The sequence below is a fragment of the Scyliorhinus canicula genome, chromosome 3 (assembly GCF_902713615.1).
Source record: "Scyliorhinus canicula chromosome 3, sScyCan1.1, whole genome shotgun sequence".
Classification (NCBI taxonomy): Eukaryota; Metazoa; Chordata; class Chondrichthyes; order Carcharhiniformes; family Scyliorhinidae; genus Scyliorhinus; species Scyliorhinus canicula.
Genome location: NC_052148.1, coordinates 189,488,276 through 189,511,404, shown reverse-complemented (window position 1 = coordinate 189,511,404; position 23,129 = coordinate 189,488,276). Strand labels below are relative to the sequence as shown.

The 23,129-nt window shown below is 46.7% G+C and overlaps 2 protein-coding genes across 5 annotated transcripts in view; one reads left to right on the top strand and one right to left on the bottom strand.

Moving 5' to 3' along the window:
* The window catches only part of npy1r (neuropeptide Y receptor Y1), a 216,482-nt gene that overhangs the window by 136,701 nt on the left and 56,652 nt on the right, over positions 1-23,129 (top strand). Inside the window, exon 1 of one of the 2 annotated variants that reach the window (XM_038791903.1) lies at positions 22,420-22,658. The exons of the other annotated variant lie outside the window; for it this stretch is intronic. The gene's annotated coding sequence lies outside the window, so the exon portion shown is untranslated. Of the gene's footprint in view, positions 1-22,419; positions 22,659-23,129 lie in introns of those variants that run through there. 2 annotated transcript variants of the gene reach the window in all.
* On the bottom strand, positions 4,148-23,122 carry LOC119963177 (neuropeptide Y receptor type 5-like). Of its 3 annotated transcripts, XM_038791894.1 has the most exons (4): positions 22,808-23,122; positions 13,774-13,869; positions 13,600-13,670; positions 4,148-6,454 (listed from the first exon to the last, which is right to left on the bottom strand). In XM_038791894.1, exon 4 carries the CDS (start codon positions 5,879-5,881, stop codon positions 4,466-4,468), a length of 1,416 nt encoding a protein of 471 aa, XP_038647822.1. In that variant the 5' UTR covers positions 5,882-6,454; positions 13,600-13,670; positions 13,774-13,869; positions 22,808-23,122; the 3' UTR covers positions 4,148-4,465. The 3 variants fall into 3 exon arrangements, with proteins under 3 accessions (XP_038647822.1, XP_038647821.1, XP_038647820.1); XM_038791893.1 differs by lacking the exon at positions 13,774-13,869; XM_038791892.1 differs by lacking the exons at positions 13,600-13,670; positions 13,774-13,869.

Sequence of the window (23,129 nt, the reverse complement as noted above, 5' to 3'; positions counted from 1 at the left end):
AGGTCAAGGGGATCCGAAGCTCAGGTGAATGATAGTTAGAAATGGCTTACATGGTGGAGGTCATGGGAGAGGGGAATGAGGTATGCAGCAAAGCAGGGGTTTTGGTGGTTAACCACTTCCCATAGTTGTGTCCTTCGATCAGGCACTTAAAGCCTTTGAACAAGAGATTCCATCCACCCCCATCCCTACCCCCTATGCATTCTTTTGAACCGTGATTGCAACTGGAGATAACTGGCCTCTCCCCATTCACATCATTCACGAAATGCTATTCATAGGAAAAGTATATGATACATTAAAATTCAGAAACAGAAGTCATCAATTTTCAGTTTATTCACACAATATCATGATAAAAGAATGCGCGCTATAGATTTAAATGATATCACTCTTCATTGAATGACAGAAATAATGTGCACACTTCCAAACAATATTTAAATGTGAGAGAATTGTTTCTGCAAGCTGACACCCTCCTGACATTTGATACACTTCAGTAACAAATCTGACTCTCACTTGTGAGTTGTTCACTTTGAAACCTCTTCTGCTTGGCAGGACACACTGGAGAATAACCCGCAGGAACATGTTTAGCAGAACAAAAAGCTGGAATGTAATAAAGACAAATCATGTCTGAAATATCTAAGTGATAAGCCAACAAGAATGCATATTACTTGCATATTTCACGCATTATTTGTTCTTTTTATTTTCTCCAAACAGAAAACAGCCAGTAATTTCATGCTCTCTTCAGTATATGAGTAAAGATCGGGGCGGCATTCTCCCCTACCCGGCGTGACGGAGGGACCCGGAGTAGGGGAGTAGCGCCAACCACTCAGGGGTCGCGTCTCCCCAAAGGTGGGGAATTCTCCCCACCTTTGGGGGCCAGCCCCGCGCCGGAGCGGTTAGCACCAGAAGACTGGCACAAAAAACCGGCGCCCCGGTGCTGGGCTGGCCGAAAGGCTTTCACCGGTCCGCACATGCGCCGGCAGTGACGTCAGCGGCAGCTGACCGCTGACGTCACTGCCGGTGCCTGCGCGATGCGGGGTTCTCTTCCGCTTCCGGCACGGCGGAGGCCGTGGCGCGCGAAGGAGGAAGAGTGCAGCCAGGGCACTGGCCCGCAGTCTGAGCGGGGGGCCCCGATCGTGGGCCAGGCCACCGTGGGGGCAGCCCCCGGGGTTCGATCGCCCCCCTACCCCCCCAGGACCCCGAGGGCCTGCTCGCGCCGCTGAGCCCGCCGTTCCAGAAGTGGTTTAAACCTCGGCGGTGGGAGAGGCCTCCCAGCGGTGGGACTTCGGCCCATCCGGGCCGGAGAATCGCCGCAGGGGCCTCTTTGATCGGCGGGGCGAGATTCCTGCCTCCGCCACTTCCCGGGTGGCGGAGAATCTCTGCAACGGCGGGGGCGGGATTTTAGGCACCCCCAGGCGATTCTCTGGCCCTGCTGGGGGTCGGAGAATTTCGCCCCATACCAGAGAATGTGGACTTGGCGCTTAATGATTCATCAAAGTTAAGGAAGCTGGAGAATTAAATCACGATATCCATATTTATTAAACTAGTACATGCATCTGTGATGCCTATACAAATATAAAAGGATATAATAATTTGAATGCCTTATTCTGTTCCCATTTTGTTAAATATTTTCCAAGTTTTAATAATTGTATATTTATTTTAACCTGCTTCAATTCAATTCATCATTTGGCTCTCTGCATTATTTCACAATCAGAACTAAGCCACATGACAGTTTTGAATGTGAAGTTTGTCATTTGGTACTCCTTTGGATGAATTGCTGAGATGCTACATTTCATTGTGATGGGTCTTAATAAACAATATCCCCTTCAATGGTTGCTTAAACCTGACAGCCCAGAAAGCTACATTTGGCACTGTTGCTTCAACCCGCCAGGGACTGGGTTTCGATTCCTGGCTTGGTCACTGTCTGTGTGGAATCTGTACGTTCTCCCCATGTCTGCGTGAATTTCCTCCGGGTGCTGCGGTTTCCTCCCACAAGCCCCAAAAGATGTGCTTGTGAGGTGATTTAGACATTCTGAATTCTCCCTCTGTGTGCTCGAACAGGCGCTGGAATGTGGTGACTAGGGGATTTTTGCAGCAACTTCATTTCAGTGTCAATGTAAGCCTACTTGTGACAGTAATAAAGATTATTATTATTATAGTTTTTTTTTAAATCAGAGTTACACAGTTATGCAAAATAAACTATTTGTTCAATCAAAACTATATTTTCCCCTTCACAGGCATTTGGCTGGAGAGACAAAGTCATCACAGATTGTGAAACATCAGTGGGATGAAAACATTGACAACAAATCATTTCCCAATTCTATTCTCATTGAAATGAGTTGAAACCAAAAATAAATCTATAATTTTAATCGTATCCCATCACTTACTTGATTGATGGTACATTTCAACGTATACAAGCATAAACAAAATATTTTCCTGAATGAATTTTCATACTGTACTCATTTTAGAATTTATTATTAAGTAAGTACATTACATGTCATACACAAAACATTTCAACAGCATACAAAACATTATTTAGATGCTATATACAAGATATTTTCAATAATTAATTTGGGTGAGGAAGCTTTAATTTGCAAAAAAGCAATTTAAAACGCTGATTGAGGCCATTTTATTTGATGATAAATTAGTGGCAGGGGATATATATTAAGTACTGTCTGAATTTATGGCCTCTTTTCAGGTTAAGACAGTGCATCAAGGCTTGGGATGTAGAATTGTCTGTGTTAGTGATTCCTCTTTGGTTCAGATTGTGTGAAATCAAAATATACTTTTGAGAAAAGGTAGGTGGTGACATCAGAGACTTAAATAAAACTAGAACAGTGATCAATTTGGTAGAGCCCACAAAATATAAGAATATATTGTGTATATAAATGATGTTAATCCATGAGATTGAATCAGTGAATAAAAATTCCCCTCTCCTATATCAATACATTTTCAGAATGTAGCAGGTGGGATTCTCTGTTGGCGGACTCCAAAATCGCAAAACGCGTTTGGGTGGAGAATAGGTTCTGATGGCAAAATCATCGCAAGTCTCCGTCACCTCGACAGTGGTATCAATGTGGTCCGGAACGGAAGTACAGTAAACACCATTTGCATGTCATTAGTGGGCCAGACCAGGTATTCTCTGGAGCCTCCGCAATGTTCCCCCTCCGATAGGCTGAGTTCACAATGGCGAGATTCACTTGTGCTTTTTAAAATCGTTAGCCCGGAATTGTGGCTGCTGAGGGAGAGAGAGGTGGTAAAGATAGCTTCCAGCATCGCCATAGTTGCGCTGCTGGCCATGAAACTTCTGTCAGGGCCGAGGGGAGTAGCAGGGGTGGCCAGGAGGTAGGCTGTGGGGTCGGGGTGAACGGGTACAGAACACTATTGCCGCAGTCAGCAAGGCAATATTGCAGCTGTGCATGCCACTGACAGTTCACTGTGAACTTAGGGCCACAGGTTATATAGGTTCCCCCCCCCCTCCAGGTGCCCGCTGGTCCCAGCCAACCCATCAGCTGTATGGGCATGCTCCAGTGCCACCAGTGCTATCTTGTTGGCTGAGAAGAGTGTGTGTGGGGATCGTAATGTGTATATGCGGCTGCAGCTTGTCAACCTCCCGAGTGTCAATCACAGACCTGGCGAATCCCGAACCGTTTTACATTGGAATCGATTGTGTTCCATGTGACGCTGGTGATCTGATTTGATCAGTCGCTGATTTGATCCAGGTGCGGCACCAGTTTTGCTGTCGTGAAAGTCCGTGAATTCTGCCCTGGCGTCAACGCTTAGTCTCAGAAACGGAGAATCCTGCCCAGCATTTTTCCATGGTTTGTAAGTATATACCAATTAATATAAACACAATTGTTATTTTCTATTTACCATCACTATATTGCACAGCAAAAACTTTATTTTCTACTGAGATTTAGGGGCAACACGGTAGCATGGTGGTTAGCATAAATGCTTCACAGCTCCAGGGTCCCAGGTTCGATTCCCGGCTGGGTCACTGTCTGTGTGGAGTCTGCACGTCCTCCCCGTGTGTGCGTGGGTTTCCTCCGGGTGCTCCGGTTTCCTCCCACAGTCCAAAGATGTGCGGGTTAGGTGGATTGGCCATGCTAAATTGCCCGTAGTTTCCTAAAAAGTAAGGTTAAGGGTGGGGGGGTTGTTGGGTTACGGGTATAGGGTGGATACGTGGGTTTGAGTAGGGTGATCATGGCTCGGCACAACATCGAGGGCCGAAGGGCCTGTTCTGTGCTGTACTGTTCTATGTTCTATGTTCTATTTCATTCAGCAAGAGGTAAGGTAGTGAAGTTTTTCTAAGCATGCCTTTCGAGTAGATCATTATTGAATGAGTTTGAAAGATTCAGGAGTAGATATTGATCACAATGGCACATCGAATCTAGCGGCCTCATGGAAGCTGACAAAATTGTCCAGTTGTTTTTTTCATGCTGTCAAGCTCCGATATGGTCCTCTCTCGGTATTATTCTACCCAAAAGCGTTTGGCCAAGGATTGTAAACTAGATTTGATGCCGTTGTTCAAGAACCCATATAGCACAGGATTCAAGCAGCAGGACAGCAAACCCAGCAGGTGACAGATGCAATACACCAGCTTGAAGTGCCTGTTTGAAATCAGATTAGCGTTGAAGTCAGTTAAAAGGTGAAAAATGTGCAGAGGCATCCAGCTGATAGTAAAAGCAACAATTACTATGGTGAGTTTATAGAAAACAATGCGTGATCGTTTCCTCAACCTGGTGATAGATTTTGGCGTCACTGAAACATTTTGTGAATCGGCGTGCTCTTCAGGTTCCGTAGCTTTCAATTCAAAACAGACAGGTACACCTGGTAAAAATAAAGTTGGTAAAGGCTGGATACTCTCTGAACCATGGATTACTAAGAGATCATTGCGAGACTGGCCATTCTTGTGGACATTGGCCACAACAGGCATGACACTGGCACACTTCTTGCTATATCTCTTCTTGTGTTTTTTCAGAAAGGAATAGTTCCATCCTTGCATCTTTGAGTGTTGTGCTTGAAGTTGTTTATTAGCAGGCTGGTGTATAGTTAAATTGATCATTTCATTCTCCTCGGATCTCCTTTGTCTGCTGGGAACAGTGGCACTTATCTTCCTGCAAACACTAGCATGGCTGATTGTTAGACAAACTATTGGCAAAATATATTGAATGATTAACAAGGACAATGTGTAGGCAATTCTGTAAGTGTCAGATGGCCATGACTCGATACATAAGTATTTATTTTTTAAAGACTCCAAGTGAACAGTTTCGCTTAGGTCTATGATTTTATGAAAGATAGGTAATGGTGAGCAAATAGTAAATCCAATAATCCACACTGTTCCCATTACCAAATATCCCGTATTTATGGTAAAATGGTTAGATAATGGATTGTTTATCATGTGATACCGAACCATGGCAATTGACATTAGCATGAGTATAGAAACCATGACCGACACACACTGAACAAATGGTACTATATAACACATGATCTCCCCAAAGATCCATTGGTCGAGAAGAACATAAGTCAGTGTAAACGGTGAACAAAACAACAAAATTAAAATGTCAGATAAGGCTAAATTTCCAATCAGAAAGTTAACCATTGATTTCTGTTTTAGGTTTTTACACAGTGCAAATACAACAAAGAAGTTGCCAAGAAGCCCTAGAACGGTAATAAATGTATAAATTCCAACCAGTAAATATCTGATATCATGGATACTTCCATTGTAGTCATCCCAAGAAGGGAAACCAAATCCATATGCTGTGGTATTATCGCCATTATCCCAAGTAACAGTGACATTACTTTTATTGTTACCTTCAAGATCCATTTTGGGCTGCTGAATTTCGAAATATTCAGAACTGGTGTTTTTAAAAAGAAAGGTGCGCATAATTAGGAAGAATCAGTTAAAATACGAAGGATGATACTGTGCCCCAGGAAAAAATGGAAAGCATGCAAGATCTGGATTGTCATTAGTCCTGTAACATGCTGTCATTGGCCAACAACACCTGCATTATTAAATAAAATCCAATGCAGTGTAAGATTCTCAAATGACATGATGCAATCATAATCTGTCTCAGCAGTAAACATGCACAGTGGGCACATGAGACAAAATACTTCAAGTGCCTACTGAGTACCAACATAGCACACAAGTTATATGTCAGTTATAACACAAGTCAGTTACATCACATTTGCCACAACATAGTAATTTAATTTTGAACGGTTGAAAAGCTCATCCAAAAGTTTAAGCAACTTGTTTGAATTTGTAAATTTGGCACAGGTGTTTATGTCTTCTTATTTTGGCAATGTTTAATGATTTCCAGGGTAGACATGTGGAATGAAATGGCCTTCTGCCCCATACCAGTGAGCCTTCTGGAGTGGCAATAAATGTTGTTTCCTGCTGTGGATCTGTAGGTCTTCAGGCACAATGTTCTATGAATCATTCCAGACTTTTACAACATTCCTAACACAGAATATAAGAAAACAAATCAGAGGAATGGAACAACTCATTTAAGAAATTCTCCTAATAAAAACAACTAGGCTGCACGTTAGATTTGTTTTTAAGTGTCCAGCTTAAATTAGAACATCCCGACAATAAGCACTGGTGCCAAGAAAACTAAGACTCCCAAGCTGAACAAAACATCAAATTCTACAGAAAACCCATCCATGCCTTGATCTAAATTCCACCGTTCTAATCTATTGTAGGGCGATAGAGTCCTTAGAGTGCAGAAGGAGGCCATTCGCCCATCCAGTTTGCACTGAACCTCTGAAAGAGCACCCAACCTAGGCCCACTCCCCTGCAACCCTGTAAGCCCCCCCAACCTTTGGACATTAAGGCACAATTTAGCATAGCCAATCCACCTAACCAGCACATCTTTGGACTGTGGGAGGAAACCGGAGCACCTGGAGGAAGTCAACACAGACGCGGGGAGAACGTTCAGACTCCGCTCAGACAGTGACCCAAGCCGGGAATCAAACCCAGGTCACGTGAAGTGGCAGTTTTAACCATTGCGCCACCATGCTTGATAAATTGAACTCTGTATGGTAAACGAGGGAATTTCTCAAAGAAGGTTATGCTCTGACCTTACGTGGCTTAACCATGAAAAACAAAGTAGAAACAAGTAGGATTCACAGTAGCCTAGGTTCCGAAGAGAATGGTTACAGTGAGAACTGAGTTGAGTTAAATTATCCAGCACTCTAAGCCTAATGTCTGACTCCTGTCTTTCATCTGATAGCGCGCTCACACCCATCCTCATGATGGAGTCTGCATTGGGGGCTTTTGATCTTTGACCATTGTTCCCGGGGGTGGAGTGCAGGCAGGCCGGCTGTGAAGATTAACATGACAGAGGCTTCACATGTGGGTGACAAGGTAGCACAGTGATTAGCATGGTTGCTTCACAGCTCCAAGGTACCAGGTTCGATTCCCGGCTTGGGTCACTGTCTGTATCTCCCATGTCTGCGTGGGTTTCCTCCGGGTGCTCCGGTTTCCTCTCACAGTCCAAAGATGCGCAGGTTAGGTGGATTGGCTAAATTGCCCTGAGTGTCCAAAAAGGTTAGGTGGGATTACTGGGTTACCGGGATAGGGTGGAGGTGTGGACTTAGGTAGGGTGCTGTACCCAAGGGCCGGTGCAGAATCGATGGGCCAAATGGCCTCCTTCTGCACTGTAAATTCTATAATGTGATTCTATGATGTATGAGGTGTGACATGTTTTAATAATGAATAATTTACAGTGACAGATTTCCATTTCGGCTTGCTGCACATAGTGACCTCACCAGTGTTCACTTAGTGCTCCACACACTTCTTGATCTTCCGTGGTCTTCTAGGTGTGTCCCCAGGATGCACATCAGAACTGTGGAATTCTTCCTAACTGTGATCTTTGATACCATGGCAGACATCCTCTGGTGGGCCTGGAGCCTGAGGGCCCCAGCTGAGTACCAGTGTCACAGGCATCACAGTGCCCTTGAGATGCACTGGTGTCAGGAACAGGGGATTCAGAAGAACAGGAGACTGCCGTAGTCTCCTTGGTAGAAGACCGATGGTTGGGCTCTAGCATCTCCTCTCTGGATCGCCTCGGCAATGCCCACCTCTGTCTGGGACATGTCCCTTATCAACTGGGACCCTCTGCTATAGTCATCACAGACTGAGCCATGCCTTGGACACCACCGCTCAAGGCGCTGACCCTGTGCTCCAGTTTTTCCACTGTGGTCGCCACCCTTGCAGTGTTGGCCTGAGTTCCACACATTGTCTGCAGCATCTCCTGTGTCTGAAGGTTTTTGTACTTCCCCCAATTGGCCTTGCAGTTACTGGAATGTTGCCGATGCCCCTTCCTGAATTTCACAGCTCTGGTATATTAAACCGGTGGGTTTAGCTCACTGGGCTAAATCGCTGGCTTTTAAAGCAGACCAAGCAGGCCAGCAGCACGGTTCGATTCCCGTACCAGCCTCCCCGGACAGGCGCCGGAATGAGGCGACTAGGGGCTTTTCACAGTGATGGAACCATCAATTCACCAGACACGTGTTTCCGATGTGAATCTAGGCTTTAATCGACTTACTTCAGAGCCAGCCTGTTACCCGTTGATGAACTCGAAGTGACCCAGGCTGACTCTGGACACGGATACTTATACAGCTGCACTAGGGGGAGGAGTTGTGGGCGGAACCAAGGGTGGAGCCCAGTACAAGTTCCTAAGTGCTCCCAGCGCTACTCCCCCTAGTGGTAGGAAGGCGCTACTGCGCTTACAATAACAGTGTGAATTAGTATATATACATTCATATATTATATTCACCACATTCACCCCCTGCAAAAAAAACAAGTCCAGTCTATAACGTCAATTTGTCCGGCGGTCGGATTGTCCGCTGAGACCTGCGGAGCACCGGGGTTGCAGCCTCTTGCGGTGGCTGGACGGGTGTAGTGTGTTGGGGTACAATGGCGGACTCCAGGGAGGGTTGTATTCGAGCTTCATACTCTCCTGGTTCGACCGGGCGCTGGGGGCTGGCCGGCGCGGGGGCACGGAACTGGTGAAGCAAGCCCGTGGGCTCGGGAGGGCAAGGGGGCGGCAGCATGGGGTGTAGGGTGAGAGATCCTTCTGTGGGGGCAGAGGGGTTGCTGGACCCGGCGGGTCTGCGTACTGGGGGTTGCAGTGGAGCAGGCGCACCTTTTCAACAAGGGGTCGGTTTTGTTCCCCCTGCCGTGTTTCCTCAGGAGTACGGGGCCCAGCGTCCTCAGCCATACCGGAAGTGAGACCCCCGTGGTAGTGCCCCTGGAAAAAATGAAGAGCCTCTCGTGAGGGGTCTGGTTGGTCGCCGGACACAAGAGGGACCTAATAGTGTGGAGCGCGTCTGGGAGGACTTCCTGCCACTGGGACACTTGGAGCTTTCTAGACCGGAGGGTCAGTAGGACGGTCTTCCAGACCGTCGCGTTCTCCCTTTCCACCTGCCCATTCCCTCTGGGGTTGTAGCTGGTAGTCCTGCTCGAGGCAATGCCCTTTTCAAGCAGGTACTGACGCAGCTCGTCGCTCATGAAGGACGAACCCCGGTCGCTGTGTACGTACCTGGGGAAACCAAACAGGGTGAAGATGCTATGCAGGGCCCTAATGACTGTGTGGGAGTCATGTCGGGGCACGGGATAGCGAATGGAAAGCGGGACGACTCGTCTACTACGTTTAAGAAGTAGATGTTCTTGTTAGTTGAGGGGAGTGGCCCTTTGAAATCAATCGCGAGGCGTTCAAAGGGCCTAGAAGCCTTGACCAGGTGGGCCCTGTCTGGTCTATAGAAGTGCGGTTTGCACTCCGCACAGATCGGGCAGTCCCTGGTGACCGCTTTTACCTCCTTGTTGGAGAAAGGCAGGTTTCGGGCCCTGATGTCGTGGGCGAGCCGGGTGACCCCCGGGTGGCAGAGGTCATTGTGGATACTTTTTAATCGGTCGATCTGCGCGCTGGCGCATGTCCCGCGGGATAGGGCATCCGGAGGCTTGTTGAGCTTCCCGGGTCGATATTTGATATCGTAATTGTAGGTGGAGAGTTCGATCCTCCACCTCAGAATTTTATTGTTTTTTATTTTGCCCCTTTGCGAGTTGTCGAACATGAAGGCAACCGATCTTTGGTCGGTGATGAGGGTGAACCTCCTACCTGCGAGGTAGTGCCTCCAGTGACAGATAGCCTCCACAATGGCTTGTGCTTCTTTCTCGACTGAGGAGTGTCGGAGTTCTGAAGCGGAGAGGGTACGGGAGAAAAATGCGACTGGTCTCCCTGCCTGATTTAGTGTGGCTGCTAGAGCTACCTCTGAGGCGTCGCTCTCTACCTGGAATGGGGTGGATTCATCCACCACCCGCATGGCCGCTTTGGCGATGTCCTCCTTGATGCCATCGAAGGCCTGGCGTGCCTCGGCTGACAGGGGAAATCGTGTGGTCCTAAAGAGTGGGCGGGCTTTGTCCGCATAATGTGGGACCCACTGGGCGTAGTAAGAAAAAAATCCCAAGCTCCGTTTGAGGGCCTTGGGACAATGAGGGGGAGGGAGTTCTTAGAGACTTCAGATCCACTGTGGAGAAGAGCCGGTACTGGGCGATCTGATTTACCATGTCTGCATACGGTCCGGGTCAGGCCCCAGGACTCCGTTTTCCACGACATAGCCGAGGATGGCTAGTCTGGATGTGCGGAAAACGCATTTCTCCTTGTTGTACGTTAGGTTGAGTTTCTGTGCCGTCTGGAGAAAATGGTGGAGGTTGGCGTCGTGGTCCTGCCGCAGATGGTGACATTGTCCAAGTACGGAAACGTGGCCCGCAGCCTGTACTGGTCCACCATTCGGTCCGTTGCTCGTTGGAACACCGAGACCCCATTAGTGACGCCGAAGGGGACCCGGAGGAAGTGGAAGAGGCGGCCATCGGCCTCGAATGCCGTGTAGTGGCGGTCCTCCGGGCGGATTGGGAGCTGGTGGTATGCAGACTTCAGATCCATTGTGGAGAAGAGTCGGTACTGGGCGATCTGAATTACCATGTCTGCCATCCTGGGGAGGGGATTCGCGTCGAGGAGCGTAAATCTATTTATAGTCTGACTGTAGTCGACCACCATACGGAATTTTTCCCCGTCTTAACGACCACCACCTGAGCTCTCCAGGGACTATTGCTGGCCTCTATAACCCCCTCACTGAGTAGCCTTCCGACCTCTGCTCTGATAAATACCCTGTCCTGCAGGCTATACCGCCTGCTACGAGTGGCTACGGGTTTACAGTCCTTAGTGAGATTGGCAAAGAGAGGAGGGGAGGGATTCGCAGCGTAGCGAGGCTGCAGATCGTGAGTGGGGGCAGGGGCCCTCCGAAGCTGAGGGTGAGGCTCTTGAGGTTACACTGGAAGTCTAGGCCTAATAAGAGTGGTACGCAGAGTTCGGGCAAAACGTAGAGTTTAAACTTCGAGTAATTAGCGCCTCAGATTGTGAGTGTCGCGGCGGTGTGCCCCTGGATCTGGACCAAGTGGGAGCCTGAAGCGTGCACGATAGTTTGCTGCACGTGGAAAATGGAGAGCAAACAGCGTCTTACCAGGTCTGGGTGTATGAAGCTCTCTGTGCTCCCGGAGTCGAAGAGGCATGGCGTTTTGTACCTGTTGATATGGACCTCTGCCATCGTGTTTTGTAGGTTCTTCGGTTGTGATTGGTCTAGGGTGACCACGCTGAATTGTGGGTAGTCGGTGGCTCGATCAGCTGTGCTGGAGTGGCCCCATGATGACTGCCCTCTGAGTTTTGTAGTCTTGTTCGAATTCCTCCGCAGAGTTGTCCGAGCGCGGAGATGCCGATCGGGCCCGTGGATCGCACGTGGCAGGTGGCGAGGAAGATGGCGTCCAAAATGACGGCCCCCATGAGTCGCACGTGGCGGGCAGCGAGGAAGATGGCGTCCAAGATTGCGGCCCCCATGAGTCGCACGTGGCCGACCACGTGGTGGAGGTTTTCCAAGATGGCAGCCCCCATGAATCGCACGTGGCTGGAGGGGGCGGAGTCGCGGCATAATGGGGGGGGGGGGTTGTTGGGTTACGGGTATAGGGTGGATACGTGGGTTTGAGTAGGGTGATCATGGCTCGGCACAACATTGAGGGCCGAAGGGCCTGTTCTGTGCTGTACTGTTCTATATAGGCCGCAGCATTTCGGGCCCCGCGGGGCTGAGAGTGCGGGGAGCGGTTACAGCGAGTCGCTGGGGAGTTGGAAGCTGGGGCCCTTTTTGCGAGGCACACTCTAGCGTAATGCCCTTTTCGCCCGCAGCTGCCCCAGGTCGCGTTGCGGGCCGGGTAGTGCTGCCGCGGGTGCTGGTTCTGGCCGCAGAAATGGGAGGCTGGAGCAGTGTAGTGGCTGGCTGGAGCAGCAGAGTGGCTGGCTGGGGCAGCATGATGGCTGGGCGGCCGCGTAGCATGGGCCTGGGGGAGTCGCTGGTCGGGGGCCCATGATGGGGTCGCGGGGTCCGCGGGGAACGAGTTAAGGCTGCGGAAGGAGACCTCCATCGTGGTCGCAGCTTCCACAGTCGTTTCGAAGTCCTGGGCCCCCTTTTTCAGCAGTCGTTGGCGCACATAGTTAGATCTGAGGCCCGCTACAAAAACATCGCGTACCGCCAATTCCCTGTGTCCAGCCGCGGTAACCGCTTGGTAATTACAGTCATTGGACAAATTGTTAAGTTCTCTTAGGAATTCGGCGAGTGATTCCGTAGGCCGCTGACGGCAAGTTGTAAACACATGGCGAGCGTAAACTTCATTAATTGGCCTTACATACATTTTTTCGAGAACTGCTAGCGCCGCAGTATATGAACTGGCCGAGTTTAGTTGCATTGAGATTCTATGGCTCACCTTCACGTGCAGTAGACTCAGTTTCTGATCTTCTGTAGTTTTGGCTTTGCTTGCTTCGACCAGTTAGGCCTTGAAGCACCGGATCCAATGGGAGCCTCTGCATCCTGCGGGTTGAGTTCCAGGCGTCCAGGCTTGAGGGCCGATTCCATAATCGATCTTACTGTTCTTAAGTCAATTAAATTGATGGAACGATCAATTCACCAGACACGTGTTTCCGATGTGAATCTAGGCTTTAATCGACTTACTTCAGAGCCAGCCTGTTACCCGTTGATGAACTCGAAGTGACACAGGCTGACTCTGGACACGGACACTTATACAGCTGCACTAGGGGGAGGAGTCGTGGGCGGAACCAAGGGTGGAGCCCAGTACAAGTTCCTAAGTGCTCCCAGTACTACTCCCCCTAGTGGTAGGATGGCGCTTTTGCGCTTACAATAACAGTGTGAATTAGTATATATACATTCATATATTACATTCACCACACACAGTAAATTCATTTGAAGCCAACTTGTGACAATAAGCAATTTTCATTTTCAGGTGCATCTGTTCTGGGAGAACCTTGTCCAGAGGCAAGGCATCTGGCTGGGACCTAGATGAGTCCTGGGATGAAGAAAACTGCTGTCTCTCTTGGATGTCTGTTCCTCCACCTGCTGTGCATCAGCAACTGTTTGTTGCTCACCAGATATTGCCTCTGAAGCCTGCCCCCTAATGTTGCCCATTGTGGTATGTGTGTCTGTGCTGGTGGAAGGTGCGGGTGATAGCTGTGACGCATCACCGATGTTCTCCTCGGAACTCACCTCCGAGGTTTTGTTTTGAGTGGCAGGGGTTGGTATGTCTCCAGATGTCCCGGCTTCCTCAGATGGCGATCCTGCAAGACAATGGAAATGTGGTCAGTGAAAGGTAAGGATAATTTTGTCAGATATCAACAACTCACTTCAGGTCATCTGGGTGAAAAGATAGTGGATCCTCACCTTGGAGCAGGCCAACCTCGCTGTCAGTGACTGCTCTCTTCTCAGTCAAACCTGCGGTCTCCACGGCCCATTCCTCATAGTGGGTGTGGCTATCTTCTGCAACGAGAGGGCATTGTGAGCCACACACTTCATGGTTCGGATGGTCTACAACAGGTGGCATGTGTGGCCACCACCCCTAGACTTGAAGGGGTTGTGCTGGTGGGTACAGGGGATTCAGAGGAACAAGCTTGAAGATCGGATGTTGAGAGGATGCGAGGTGTCAGCCAGTTGATTGGGAGGAGGAGGGGGGGTATTGCAAATTTGATGGGTAGTCAGCGGGACTGATGCCAGGAGAGAGATGGCAAATTACGCTTGCAGCTCATCGCAGGTCATTTGTCTCCCCGTGTCTGCGTGGGTTTCCTCCGGGTGCTCCTGTTTCATCCCACAAGTCCCGAAAGAAGTGCTGTTAGGTAATTTGGACATTCTGAATGCTCCCTCTGTGTACCCAAACAGTTGCCGGAATGTGGCGAGTAGGGGGTTTTCACAGTAACTTCTTTTGATAATAAAGATTATTATTGTTATTGTTATTGTCTTCTTGTGACATTGGACGGCGGTCTTCCTGGTCAGGCTTCCCGCACTCACTGCAGCTGCCACTGCCTTCCATGTGGCATTGCTGACCCTGCTGCTGGTCCTCTGACCCTCTCGGGGGAATAGGGGTTGGGATTCTCTGACCCCGCGCCGGATTGGAGAATCCCGGGGGGGACGCGAGAAGCGCGCTCCGCCGCCGGATTCCCGATTCTCCCCCGCCGATTCTCGGGCGCCTGCAGGATTCCCGCCGCGCCGGTTGGGGGCCGTTCGAAAGCGGCCCCCCGGCGATTCTCCGGGCCCCAGTGGGCTGAGTGGCCGACGAGTTCAGACTGTCCCGCCGGCGTGGGTTACTCAGGTCCCACACGGCGGGACCTGGAAGGTGAGTCTGCGGGGGCCGTCCTGGAGAATCCGACCCGGGGGGAGGGTCCCACGGTGGCTTGGCAGACGATCGGGGCCTACCGATTGACAGGCGGGCTGCTTCCGTGGGAACCTATGTTCCTCCATGCCGGGCCCCTGTAGGGTTCTGGCATATTGCCCGAGGGCCGGCGCGGAGAAGGGTATCATGCCTGGCCATCCAGCGCATGCACGGCATTACGCCGGCCGTAGCGCGCATACGCGTACTCGCGCCGGCCGTTCCGCGCTGCCTGGTGCTGCGGCCACCACTTTGGCACCAACCTAGCCCCTAGGAGGGGGAGCATTCTCCATTATCGGGGACTGTTGACGCCGGAGTGGTTGGCGCCACTTTTCATGCTGGTGTGGGGACGTAGCCCCATTATTGGAGAATCCCACCCAGGGTGTCCTGCTTGTCATCAACAGCATTGAGAAGCCTAGTCAGGTTGGCATCCCCAAAGCGAGGAGGAGGTCTGCACACTCCCATCCTTGTTTGTTGACTGGGAGTGAGTGGTGGGGGAGTGTTTCATAGATACATAGATATATAGAAGATATGAGCAGGAGGAGGCCTTTTGACCCTTCGAGCCTGCTCTGCCATTCATGATCATGGCTGATCATCCAACTCAATAGCCTAATCCTGCTTTCTCCCCATTCACCCCTGATCCCATTCACCCCAAGTACCATAATAGATACAAACCAGCTCTCCTTGTTAGCGGCCAGGCACAAGTCAAGCGAATCACTCGTCGAGTGAACCAGACATGTCGCGATTCACGTGGGGGCTCATTTTTGGGACTGAGAGCCGTTGAATACAGGCCGCAATCTTGCCAACGTGACCACTAAGAAACACCCCATTAAAAGGGCACTTTGAAACTTTTTTGCTGAATTGTGACCACAATATACATTTTGTTTTAGATTAAATCATCATTGCACTACATCCTACTTGCTTTTGCTGTCATTTTCAGAAGTTGACCTCTCTCTGGCATTCAATGTTTGTGACTAAGATTGTGGCCAATAGTTTCTGCTCTTGCACAAGTACGAAGTCAGTCTTAGCTCTGCCTCTGAAATCCCATTACAAAATCTGACCTTCCCGCTCCACTTTCACCCGACAAAATTGGTGGGATCAGCAATTTCATTGTGTGGGGGATTTGAAGCTCAAAGCTGCATTACAGATTCTGGTCCAGTGGCCAGAGATGTGTGGATTACTGAGATTCCAGATGAACCAAGAGATAATAGAATTTTATGTTGCATGATTTATGATTACAAAACGTGGTCATAGAGTTTTCAGCAGAGGAGGAACCTTTTGGGCCCATTGTGTCTCTGCGCACTTTGGAAATTCAAATAATGTCCCTTCCCTGGTCTTTCTCAATGACTCTGCATTTATTTTTTTATTTTTACAATGTATATCCAATTTATTTTTGTAAAGCTACAAATGAATCTGCTTCCATTACCCCTACAGATCATAAGAATCCATTGTGTAAAACATAATTCTCCTATCACCCATTTGATTTTCTATCTTAAATGTGTAGATGCCCCATATTTGGCTGGACCATCTTGGACTGGGTATCGTAGATTGGAGTGATGAACCATCCCTTCTCCTGGCCCTAGTTTAAAATCCTATGATAGAAAATGCAGAATTATACTTTATGAAACTGGGGTACAGGATAAATTATAGGATAAGCAATCTGTTCGATTAAATATGCACTTGAAATCAATGTTTAGTAGCTATTGCCACTTATAAGATGTACAATGTTTTCATTTGACTTGTGAACAAATGAAACTGGTCTATTATTTGTGTGGCAAGCAGTTGTCTCTGTCAACATGGATTGCTCAGTGTGTTCATTCTTCATGTTTAGATTCAAAGCGCAAGTCAAGTGACATGATGTAATTGGTAGCTTGATTGTCAGCTTTATGGGAAATTAGTGTGAAAAAGTATGGTCCAGCACATATTATGTTGCAATAAATATTATTTGTGGAATATACATACACTGAACTTAAAGATAGTTATTTTTCTCATTGTGAAACATATCTAAGGTCATTTATCATGCAGCTGAATTAAATATTCATTTTAATGAAAATTTGAGCACTATAATTTTGTTTGCATCTATATGACATTTGGGCTGGTATTGCATTATTATAAACTTATTCTCAGGCGGAGAATGAATATGTACAAGCTATGGACTCATGGAAAATACTGAATATCAATGTCCCCAAATTGAAAAATCATCTTGACAAACTCAATCACCAAATGAAGAAATGGAATTTGCAATTTAATAGCAAGGAACCTAGGATTTTGAGACTTGACAGAGGAAAAATTGATTTGGATTATATGATAAACGTAGTTGAAGTATCAGACACAAAATCTTGTGGTGTCAGCTGACATCCTCATCTGTCACATTGCCCACCTCTGCCCCTGCTTCAGCTAATCTACTGCTGAAACCCTCACCTGTGCTACCCCTAAATATAACTGCGTATTCCAATACAGCCATTTTTTTCAGTTGTGGGATCTTGCTGTGTGCAGATTGGCCGTTGTGCTTCCTACATTACAATAGTGACCGCATTTGAAATCCTCAATAGGCTGGGGAGGTGCGTGGAGGTGTTGTGAGGTGGTGAATAGGGCTGGAGAAATGAAATTTTCTCTGTTGAACGTATGACTTTTTCTCCACCAGGAAATGTCAAAAAAGATTCTTTTGAACTGGTTCAGAAGTCACATCAGCAACATGGGATTTAGTACAAACAAGAGTCATTCTTTTACAATACAGCAACATAAACTGGTGCCTTTTGTTACAAAGCACTGATTTGTCTGTGGATCGACTGATTTCTCCTAATTGCACTTTTTGTCAGCTTATTTCCTCTTGGAGCAGTCACATGTACTATAAAGAGGTATTAATTTTACTGGGAAGGTTAATTTTGCACTTCTGAACCAGTGGATGCATTATAATGAATAAACATCTGGATAATGCAAATGATTCACTTAGTAAGCTGTTAAGCATATGTATGTTTTGAGAATTTGTAAAGGTTGGCTGATTCCCTGTGCTCTGTGTGCATGCCTCAGGTTCTTTTTATTCTGATTGGTTCAGGGAAACCGTGGGAAACCCAATGTACCATGGGAGTTGCAGTAGATTAATGGCAATATGTATATGTAATGTAATTATAAATATCCCTTGCTGAATTTTAATAAAAATAGCTTGCATGGAAGACTAAAAAATGTTAATAGCAGATTGCAGTAAATTCCAGTAGTCCTGAATACACAACCACTCACAATGCCTGTTCACATTTAAACTGGAACATTGTTACCATCCTTAAATATTGCCTTCTTTAAATGCAGATATTCTGTATTTGTGAACATTACTGCTGAACACATGGCTTCAATGCCACATGAAGGTGTTTTTGCCATATGCAGGGCACCTGAAGTTTTCTACATTCACCTTCTCACTTATACAAATCTCTGTTCTGTTTTCTTGCCGACCTGATGGTTTGTGTTACTCTGCACAGCTATCCATTTCTTCCTGTGCTGTGATCCCTAGAATCCCTCCTAATTAGCTGGAACAAGCGTCAATATTGTTGTTTTCATTAAAAGTGCAAAATTTAGGGGCAAGCCTTTTAATTGCTTTAACAAGTAAAAAGGGGCTGGTTTAGCATGCTGGGCTAAATCGCTGGCTTTTAAAGCAGACCAAGGCAGGCCAGCAGCACGGTTCAATTCCTGTACCAGCCTCCCTGAACAGGCGCCGGAATGTGGCGACTAGGGGCTTTTCACAGTAACATTCATTGAAGCCTACTCGTGACAACAAGCAATTTTCATTTCATTTCATTTCATTGAACAAGCAAAAATGGCATCATGTGCAAGGTCAGAGCACTAATGTAATCTTCCTGAAGCAATTTAAATGAAACAAGGTTTATTCCCGTATGTTCAATGCTGATGCAGAAATATACTGCACCTCAATGCACAGAACAAATTAATTTACTTTAGTAATGCCAAACATTTGAAATATTAACTTCTTGTTTTGGCAACTATGAAATGAGTTTCAAGTCACATTTAGAAAGTGTAAAGGGAAGAAATGCAGTATTTATCTTTAAACCCAATGTAGTAATGTAGTCATACCAAGTTAAACTGATTGTTACTATCACCAGACCTTTTCTATTTGATCAGATTATGAATTGATAATATTCAATATTTGGTCCCTGCGATTAATTCCATTCCCAAACACTAACTCCACCCCTCTCCCTTGCAATGGTCTGTGGCTGAATTCAACTAATTTCAATTGTGATGTCATAATTCGCCCAGAGATGAACCTCTGGAGACTTATCTGTGTCATCATTAAGACGGTCTATTTACACCTCCATAACATCACCTGACTGAACCTCTTGTCTCAAATCATCTACTGCAGAAACTATCTTCCATGCCTTTCCTATCTTGAGGCTTGACTATTCCAATGCACTTTGATCGGCTTCCTAATTTCCATTTTTCATAAACTTGAGGTCATCCAAAGTTTTGCGACCCATGTCATAACTTGTTCATCAAATCCCAATTACCCATCAACCCCTCTCCCACTGATTTTAAAGATTTAAAAAAATTGGTTCCCAGATAAGCAATGCTTCCATTTTAAAATTTCCATCCTTGTTTTTGAATCCTTATCCTCCCGATCTCTGTGACCACTTCAACCCTCTGAGATAACTACACACCTCCAATTCTGATCCCTCAAGAATCCCTGATTCTAATTGCTCCATTACTGGTGGACTGGCCTTTAGCTCTGGAATTTTCATCTCTAAACCTCTCTGCCTCTCTTTTCTTCTTTAAGATTCTTATTAAATCTACCTCTTTGACCAGGTTTTTGGTCACGTTCCCTAATACTTTGTTATGCAGATTGATATCAAATATTTTTTGACAAAGCTCCCCTGAAGTTTTTATAACATTGTACCAAGTTAAAGGTTCTATACAAATATAAAGTTGTTATTATTATACTATTATAATGCAGTTGCATCTATTTTCCTATTTGTTTCTCGACCAATTTTCTCCCTCTAATTCCTCCTGATGGTAGAGGTGCGGACTCCTTGTGGGAGTATGATCCTATGGTTCATCGACTTACCAATGGATGACACCCAACTGGCTGTACTACATTTGTGCCTTGACAATGAGTGATGCCAGTCAGTCTATTCTACCATGGACGGATGTCATAGCACTGCCAGATCTCAATCTTGTTTGACATTTACAGAAATACACTTCCAGGTGTCATCGTGTATCAAACAAGAGAAAGCATTTCCACGCCAACTCATTGCATCAAAATCAGCTGTAGAATTGCTACATCTGAGATTAACTAATTTGGGATCACACGTGTAGACTCCTGGTTATACTCAGCTATAACCCGCACAGTGGCACAGTGCTCAGCACTGTTGCCTCACAGCGCCAGGTACCCGGATTCGATTCCGGCCTTGGGTGGCCATCTGTGGGGACTTTGCACTTTCCCCTGTGTCTGCGTGGGATTCCTCTGGGTGCTCCAGTTTCCTCCCACAGTCCAAAGATGTGCAGATTGATCATGCTAAATTGCCCCTCAGTGTCCAAAGCTGTGTAGGTTATTGACGTTACGGTGATGGCAGAGTGGGCCTGGGTAAAGTGCTCTTTCAGAGGGGCGGTGGAGACTCAATAGGCTGAATGGCCTCCTTCTGCACTGTAGAGATTCTATGATTCACTAGATAAACCCTCAAAGACAGTGGGTAGCCCAGCAACAAAATAAAATGATGTGTACTGAAAGCAACTTGCCACACAATCTATCATTTGGAATATGTGTATCAGATAAAACTTTGATTAATATTTAAACTTATTTATTTCAAGAGTTTTCATTCTCTTCCCGATCAGTTCTCTTTCACTCCCTCTTTAAATCTTCATGTCCCTCTCACATTCTCTTTATTTTGTCAACTGTCTGTTGCTGCAAAAAAACTTGCTTCAAGGCTTTCTCGTTATCTTTCATCGTTCTGATGCATGTTTGTCATAATGGTATTTCACGGCCAGAAGACTGAACACAGTAACGTGAAGGAACCAAATAGGAACACTGGATGCTAACCAAGGACCTTGATCAAAATTGTAAAATTACTTTATCTAACAAACACAATTTAGAATTGCATCACTCCATTCTTCAACTATGAGTAAGTCACTAATGACAAATCTTTGGTGCCCTTTGAACTGTCTGCCTACTTAATAAGTTCTCGTAAAAAGAACAGCTCTGTGTTTTTTAAAGGTGATATAAAGAAGCAGGCGATTTTATCAATCCTTTTGCTCAATTTTTTTATTCTTAGTTCCCTTGTCCTTTTTCTCTCCCCTCCCCCTCCCCATATTATACCCAGCCTGTAAGTATGCACTGGCAATTAATGCCAGTGTCTCTCTAGAGATGCCCTTCAGGATGTGAATGAGGATGGCTTCAGGCGATTCCTATCAAATTGCTGCCCTTCCTTCAATGCTGAGTAGAAGCTGCTGATTTAAACAGGATATATTCTCCCCGACAGCTGAGCAGGCGTTGGGGACCCACATCTGAGAAATCATGGGATCCAGACACTTCCCCAAGAGAATACTTTCAGAATAACTACAGAGGGAATGTATTTATTTTGCTTCTTTAAAGAGGGCGAGGCTATACATTTCAGATTTGTTTTTGGTTGTTTCCCAAGGTCAGAGACCAATTACGTTGTCACTTGACCATTTAAAGAAAATCTATTAGGGCAGCATGAAAAAAATGAAATGAAAATGAAAATCGCTTATTGTCACGAGTAGGCTTCAATGAAGTTACTGTGAAAAGCCCCTAGTCGCCACATTCCGGCGCCTGTCCGGGGTGGCTGGTACGGGAATCGAACCGTGCTGCTGGCCTGCTTGGTCTGCTTTAAAAGCCAGCGATTTAGCCTTGTGAGCTAAACCAGCATGGTAGCACCGCGGATAGCATTGTGGCTTCACAGCGCTAGGGTCCCAGGCTCGATTCCCTGTCTGGATCACTGTCTGTGCAGAGTCTGCACATTCTCCCCATGTCTGCTTGGTTTTCCTCCGGATGCTCCAGTTTCCTTCCACAGTCCAAAGATGTGCCGGTTAGGTGGATTGGCCATGCTAAATTTCCCTAGTGTCCAAAAACAGTGGGCGAGGTTACTGGATTCAGGGGATAGGGTGGAGGTTTGGGCTTGGGTAGGGTGCTCTTTCAAAAGAGCCGGTGCAGACTAGATGGGCCGAATGGCCTCCTTCTGCACTGTAAATGCTATGATGTTCTGTGTTCTATTGTTAATATTTAAATAAGTGATTTGGTCAGCTGCAGTGGTAACACAAACATTGTTAAGAAAGGTATATTATTGTTGAATTTGGCACTTTTATTTATTTCTTATACACTGATCTGGATTATGCAATGTTTTGTCCCTGTGTTAACCTCTCTTACTGGGCACATTAACTTGCATCTGATGGCAGAATCCCAGCACAAAATTATGACCTTAACTAAATCCTGCTGTTGGACAAATACGTAAAATGTTAAAACTTTTTTGTTGTTACCATGCAGAACTTAGACAACTATGGAAGCAGCTGTATTTGTTTTATCGTTCAGTAACTGGGTCAAACCGGGCAGCTGGTCGATTATATAAAGCAATGTTTATTTCCACTCGAACTTATCATTTTTATAGGTCCCCGCAAGTGAAACGCCGATAAATGAACGCATTCTTGACTCCGGAAATAAGGAGGATTTTTTTGCCATTTTCTTTCGTGTTTTTCTGATAAGTGACCACGAAAAGCATGCAGTTACTGCGTGGATTCTTTATTGTAAACCTGCTCCGCTCCAGGAATAGTCTAAACGCTTGCTAATGGAGAATAAGGTCGAGTGATCCGAACAGAAGCTAACGTCCTAAATGCTGCTGTCTTTACACGGAGCAGACATACATGCACAGCCGGTTCACAGCAAAGAGATACAAAGCAGGTGAAATACTAATACATTCTTACATGAATGAAATCAAGCTGGGAGCTGAACGCATGGCCATGCAGCATTGACTCGGTACCCACACAGGGCACGTTTAAAGATCGCATGCATGTATTGTTAGGGAAAGAGCAACATGGGAAATTGGGTACCTGAAATCCGAAGCACAATGATCAATTTCTTCGTGAATTCATCGACATGTCCTTGCTCCTGGATTTAAGCACCTCGATCACATGGGGGGGGGGGGGGGGGGTGATTACAGATTGATTTACTGAAGTTTCTCAAACCAAAAGACATAGGAGCAGAATTAGGCCATTCGGTCCATCGAATCTTCACTTGGTTCAGTTTGGAGAGCTGTGGAAATGACCATTTCGATGGCTGTGACTCGGCGGTGGGTGTCCTTGTTCTCAGTGTGAGATGCTGGCACAGAGGAAGGCTGTTTATTTCCCGCTGTCCTCTTCATTGAATTCATCC